This window comes from Mastomys coucha, unplaced genomic scaffold (assembly GCF_008632895.1).
Source record: "Mastomys coucha isolate ucsf_1 unplaced genomic scaffold, UCSF_Mcou_1 pScaffold16, whole genome shotgun sequence".
NCBI lineage: Eukaryota > Metazoa > Chordata > Mammalia > Rodentia > Muridae > Mastomys > Mastomys coucha.
Window position 1 is genome coordinate 41,586,353 of NW_022196898.1, and position 6,533 is coordinate 41,592,885.

At 50.1% G+C, this 6,533-nt stretch overlaps 1 protein-coding gene across 2 annotated transcripts; it reads left to right on the top strand.

Annotated features, from left to right (window-relative positions):
- Window positions 1–1,904: 1,904 nt before the first annotated feature.
- On the top strand, window positions 1,905–5,868 carry LOC116093352. Of its 2 annotated transcripts, none has more exons than XM_031374692.1 (2): window positions 1,905–4,239; window positions 4,495–5,868. In XM_031374692.1, exons 1-2 carry the CDS (start codon window positions 2,023–2,025, stop codon window positions 5,767–5,769), a joined length of 3,492 nt encoding a protein of 1,163 aa, XP_031230552.1. In that variant the 5' UTR covers window positions 1,905–2,022; the 3' UTR covers window positions 5,770–5,868. The 2 variants fall into 2 exon arrangements, with proteins under 2 accessions (XP_031230552.1, XP_031230553.1); XM_031374693.1 differs by having other exon boundaries at window positions 4,612–5,868.
- The last annotated feature ends 665 nt before the right edge of the window (window positions 5,869–6,533 follow it).

The window sequence follows — 6,533 nt, forward strand, 5'->3', positions numbered from 1 at the left end:
ATTTGCCTTTTGCCATCTGTTGATCTCTGGTGTTAGATGTTCTTGCTGTCTCTGACTAGAGCTTGTTCCTCCTGTGGGTCTATAAGCCTGTGTCAGCACTTCTGGGAGATCAGCTCTCCTCTGATAAAACTTGGACGAAGATAACTGTGGATCAATTGTCCTTCCCGAGTCCTGGGGTCAGAGCACTCCCTGTAGACAGGATCTCCACTTGTGGGAAAGGTGAAAAGAGGGCTGTGGATCCGTTGTCCCTCCTAGGTGTGGATGGAGGTTGAGAGGATCCTGTCCTGACTGCTCTTCCACTTGTGAGGCCTGTGCCTCCTGGCTGGTCCTGTCTTAGAAAGTCACAGGAGAGAGAATGTTAGATCTCACCGAAGTCCCTGGGTTAAAGCACTCCCTGAAGGCAGGCTCTCCTCTTGCAGGGGAGGAGCAGAGAGGGCTGCGGATCCACCACCATCACTCCTAGGTATAGACAGAGGTTGAGAGGATCCTGTCCAGACTGCTCTGCCACTTGTGAGGCCTCAACAATACTTTTTAAGTAGCTCTTAAGTTGGTGGTATATGTTCTGTAATGCAAGTGCTTCCTCTTCAGATTTGAGAATGAGTCTTATCACTTTATCACTGCAATCACAAAGCCAGATGCCTAGGGTGAAGCAGCTTCCTGTCTTTCTTACTGCAGAGTAGGAGACTGCATGTAGGCTCAGAGAGAACCTGGGTCTGCCCAGCATATTTTTTTTTAAGCAGATGTTCCTTCTACCCTTTCCTGTGCTCTTCCACCTATATGCCAACTTCCTCATGCATTGAAGCTTCTCATCTACCATAAATAGATAAATTGTGCTAACAAATTGATCAATTGATTGATTAATTGGTTGATTGATTGACTAGTCCAACAAATGCTGAGCAATGTTATAGAGGAATGTCATCCAAAGGGGAGTTAACAAAGTGGCAAAAGTGATATAAAATTTGAAAACAAAGGGTATGAATTATTTTCAAGTACTTAGCAAAGACTTAACTAGTTTAACATATTTTAAAGCAGATATGTTGATGTGCTTACCTGAAACTAAAATATAACAGTTACTGAAGTTGGTTGGTCCCACTACTTTCCATTTGTCATAACTGAGCATGTAACTCTCTGGTTTAGCTTCTTAAGTTATCTTTTTTCATAAATCACAGTAGTCTTTGTTTTTTAATAACCTTTCACAAATATTAGGTAACCTAAAGTAATACTAAAATGAATTAAAATCATGTAACACACAGTACACAAATATACTAGGGCTTCAATGTCATTTTGGCTGAGAATGTGGCTAAACAGGTCTTTTTTGGTGTGTCTTTCATATACAGAATCCAGATGATCCAGACACAGTAGATATCATCATGCATATGTTGGATCGAGATCATGACCGAAGACTAGACTTTACTGAATTTATTCTGATGGTATTCAAACTGGCTCTGGCCTGCAACAAAGTTCTTGGAAAAGAATACTGCAAAGCTTCAGGGTCAAAGAAGCATAGGCATGGCCATCAACATCGAGAGGAAGACGGTGAAACAGAAGAGGAAGAGGAGACACCAAAACAGAAATCAGGTTTCAGATATTCAAGTTGGAGCGAGGGAGAGGAGCATGGACATAGTTCTAGGGGCTCATGGGGACCTGCAAAACATAGACATGGGTCCAACTCTAGGAGGTTGGAAAGGCAAGATGAATTATCCAGCTCAGAGGAATCAAGGAAAAAACACCATGGGTCTATCTTTGGTCACTCGTGGAGTAGTAACAAAGAGAAACATGGTTCCAGATCTGAAGACTTAGTAGAAAAAAGTGAAAAGTCACATGGTAGCCCCTCTAGAGAATCTGGGGAAGAGTATGGGTCTGGATCTAGGTTAAACCATCAGGGAAGGAAAGGCAATAGTGGATTGTCATGTGGATTGGAGAAGAATGAGAATGAGATAAATTATATTCAGTCAAGTAAGTGTGGAGAACAAAAGCTTGGGTATAGTTCTGTAAGCTCAGGAAACAGTAAGATACAAAGTCATGTATGTGGTTTCAGCAATTCTAGTGGATGTTGCAGACCAAAAAATGCTTCAAGTTCTTGTCAGGCAAGTAGATCACAGGGGCAAGGAAATCAGTCTTGTTGTACCCAGTCAAACTGTCAATCAGGAACTAGTGGAGGACAAGGATATGGATGTGTCTCAGAAAGTCACTCCTCTAGATGCTGTCATCCTAAACCTAGATCCTGTAGCCAGTCTTCTAGTCAGAGAGGGTATGGATCTAAACAATGTGGTCAACCACAGAACTGTGGAAGACAACAGAGAATGGGTTCAGGTCACTCTTCTTCCTGTGGACAATACGGGTCTGGAGCAACTCAATATTCTGGCTGTGGTCAACAGGGAAGGAGTTCCTGTGGACATTCTTCAAGCTCTCATCAAAAGGGGTGTAGTTCAAATGAATTTTCCAAAGGTGGTCAGCATGGGTCTGGTTCAGGGCACTCATCCTGCTGTGAACAACATGGAACAAAGTCAAGTCAGTCCTCTGGCTTTAAACAACATGGACATGAATCAGGTCAGTCTTGCTGTGGCCAACATGGTACTGCATCCGGTCAGTCCTCGGGTTATAGTCAACATGGGGTTGGCTCAGGTCAGTCATGTCACGTTGGGCAGCATGGCTCTGGTTCTGGTCAGTCATCTAGCTCTGGGCATCATGGATCTGGCTCAGGTCAGTCTTCCAGGTCTGAGCAGCATGGGACTGGCTCAGGTCAGTCATCTAGCTCTAGGCATAACAGGTCAGGCTCGGGTCAATCATCTGGCCTTGGGGAGCATGGGTCCGGTTCTCATCAGTCTCCTAGTTCTGGGCATCATGGATCTGGCTCACGCCAGTCATCTAGGTCTGAGGAGCATGGTGCTGGCTCAAGTCACTCTTCTAGCTATGGCCAACATGGGTCAGGCTCAGGTCAGTCATCTGGCTCTGGCCAACACGGGTCAGGCTCAGGTCAGTCATCTGGCTCTGGCCAACATGGGTCAGGCTCAGGTCAGTCATCTGGCTCTGGTCAACATGGGTCAGGCTTTGGCCAACACGGGTCAGGCTCAGGTCAGTCATCTGGCTCTGGTCAACATGAGTCAGGCTCAGGTCAGTCATCTGGCTCTGGCCAACACGGGTCAGGCTCAGGTCAGTCATCTGGCTTTGGCCAACATGGGTCAGGCTCAGGTCAGTCATATGGCTCTGGCCAACACAGGTCAGGCTCACGTCAGTCATCTGGCTCTGGCCAACATGGGTCAGGCTCAGGTCAGTCATCTGGCTCTGGCCAACATAAGTCAGGCTTTGGCCAACACAAGTCAGGCTCAGGTCAGTCATCTGGCTCTGGTCAACATGGGTCAGGCTTTGGCCAACACGAGTCAGGCTCAGGTCAGTCATCGGGCTCTGGCCAACATGGGTCAGGCTTTGGCCAACACGAGTCAGGCTCAGGTCAGTCATCTGGCTCTGGCCAACACGGGTCAGGCTTTGGCCAACACGAGTCAGGCTCAGGTCAGTCATCTGGCTCTGGCCAACACGGGTCAGGCTCAGGTCAGTCATCTGGCTTTGGTCAACATGGATCAGGCTCAGGTCAGTCATCTGGCTCTAGCCAACACAGATCAGGCTCAGGTCAGTCATCTGGCTTTGGCCAACATGGGTCAGGCTTTGGCCAACACGAGTCAGGCTCAGGTCAGTCATCTGGCTCTGGCCAACATGGGTCAGGCTTTGGCCAACACGAGTCAGGCTCAGGTCAGTCATCTGGCTTTGGCCAACACGGGTCAGGCTCAGGTCAGTCATCTGGCTTTGGCCAACACGGATCAGGCTCAGGTCAGTCATCTGGCTCTGGCCAGCACAGGTCAGGCTCAGGTCAGTCATCTGGCTTTGGCCAACACGGGTCAGGCTTTGGCCAACACGAGTCAGGCTCAGGCGAGTCATCTGGCTCTGGCCAACATGGGTCAGGCTTTGGCCAACACGGGTCAGGCTCAGGTCAGTCATCTGGCTTTGGCCAACACGGGTCAGGCTCAGGTCAGTCATCTGGCTTTGGCCAACACAGGTCAGGCTCAGGTCAGGCATCTGGCTTTGGCCAACATGGATCAGGCTCAGGTCAGTCATCTGGCTTTGGCCAATACGGGTCAGGCTCAGGTCAGTCATCTGGCTCTGGTCGACACGGGTCAGGCTCAGGTCAGTCATCTGGCTTTGGCCAACACAGGTCAGGCTTTGGCCAACACGAGTCAGGCTCAGGTCAGTCATCTGGATTTGGCCAACATGGGTCAGGCTCAGGTCAGTCATCTGGCTTTGGCCAACATGGGTCAGGCTCAGGTCAGTCATCTGGCTCTGGCCAACATGGGTCAGGCTTTGGTCAACACGGGTCAGGCTCAGGTCAGTCATCTGGCTTTAGCCAACATGGGTCAGGCTCAGGTCAGTCATCTGGCTTTGGCCAACAAGGGTCAGGCTCAGGTCAGTCATCTGGCTTTGGCCAACATGGGTCAGGCTCAGGTCAGTCATCTGGATTTGGCCAACATGGGTCAGGCTCAGGTCAGTCATCTGGCTTTGGCCAACAAGGGTCAGGCTCTGGTCAGTCATCTGGCTTTGGCCAACATGGGTCAGGCTCAGGTCAGTCATCTGGATTTGGCCAACATGGGTCAGGCTCAGGTCAGTCATCTGGCTTTGGCCAACATGGGTCAGGCTCAGGTCAGTCATCTGGCTTTGGCCAACATGGGTCAGGCTCAGGTCAGTCATCTGGCTTTGGCCAACATGGGTCAGGCTCAGGTCAGTCATCTGGCTTTGGCCAACATGGGTCAGGCTCAGGTCAGTCATCTGGCTCTGGTCAACATGGGTCAGGCTTTGGCCAACACGGGTCAGGCTCAGGTCAGTCATCTGGCTTTAGCCAACATGGGTCAGGCTCAGGTCAGTCATCTGGCTTTGGCCGACACGAGTCAGGCTCAGGTCAGTCATCTGGCTTTGGGGAGCATGAATCTGGACCTGGTCAGTCATCTAGTTCTGAGCATCATAGATCTGGATCTTGGCAGCATTGGGGTGGGTCAGGACAGTCAACTGGTTTTGGGGAGCATGGGTCCCGTTCTCATCAGTTGCCTACTTCTGGTCAACATGAATCTAGCTCAAGTCAGCCTTCTGGATTTGGGCAACATGAGTCAGGTTCTCATCAGTCATCTAGTTCTGGCCATCATGAATGTGGCTCAGGTCCATCATCTAGCTCTTGGCAGCATGGGTCAGGTTCAAGTCAGTCATCTGGCTATGGAGAGCACAAGTCTGGTCCTCATCATTCTTCTAGTTCTTGGCAGCATTGGTCTGGCTCAGGTGACGAGTCGCCGGGATTTGGGGGTCATGAGACTGGCCCTGGTTATTCTTCTAGCTCTTGGCAGAATGGGACTGGCTCAGGTCAGTCATCTGGCTATGGAGAGCATGAGTCTGGACCTAGTCATTCTTCGAGCTCTTGGCAGCATTGGACTGGTTCACGGGAGAATTCACATACATTTAGGGATCATGAGTGTGAATGTAGAAATCCTTGTAGCTCCTGGCAACATGGGACTGGCAGAGGAAAGGAGTCATCAGACGTTGGGGAAGACGAGTATGGTACTGATCAGCAGAGAAAGTCAGCTCATGGGCAACTTGGATCACCTCAAGGTCCTCGTCCAGACAGCAGTAGGCACCCTCAGTCCAGCCAACAACAGCCTTTGCACTCAGGCTCTGGGGAATCTCCAGAGAGATCACGAGTCCACCCTGAATCCAGTGAGGAAGAACACTCAGTAGTCTCACACAGACATTCTGGATCCAGACAAAGTCAGGCAGAACATCAACAGAGAGAGTCATCTCATGGGCAACATGGATCACCTCAGGTTCCTCGTCAGGTCAGCAGTAGACAGCCTCATTCCAGGCAACAACAGCCCTCACAGTCAGGCTCTGGTCGATCTCCAGGCAGATCATCAGTCCACCCTGAGTCCAGTGAGGAAGAGGAACACTCCGTAGTCTCACATAGACATTCTGGAAGCAGACAAGGTCATGCAGGACATCAGCAGAGAGAATCAGTTCATCAGCACCAAGGTAGGCCTGAAAGTCAAAGTCCAGAAAGCAGTAGGCACCCTCAGTCCAGCCAACAGCACCCTTCACACTCAGGTTCTGCTAGATCTCCAAGATCTCCAGTCCACCCTGAGTCTAGTGAGGGTGAGGAACACTCAGTAGTCTCACACAGACATTCCAGATCCAGACAAAGTCAGGCAGCACATCAACAGAGAGAGTCAGTTCACAGGCAACATGGCTCACCTCAAGGTCCTCGTCAGGACAGCAGTAGGCAGCCTCAGTCCAGGCAACAACATCCCTCACAGTCAGGCTCTGGTCGATCTCCAGGCAGATCACCAGTCCACCCTGAGTCCAGTGAAGAAGAACAATCAGTAGTCTCACACAGACATTCTGGAAGCAGACAAGGTCATGCAGGACATCAGCAGAGAGAATCAGTTCATCAGCACCAAGGTAGGCCTGAAAGTCAATGTCCAGAGAGCAGTAGGCAGCCTCAGTCC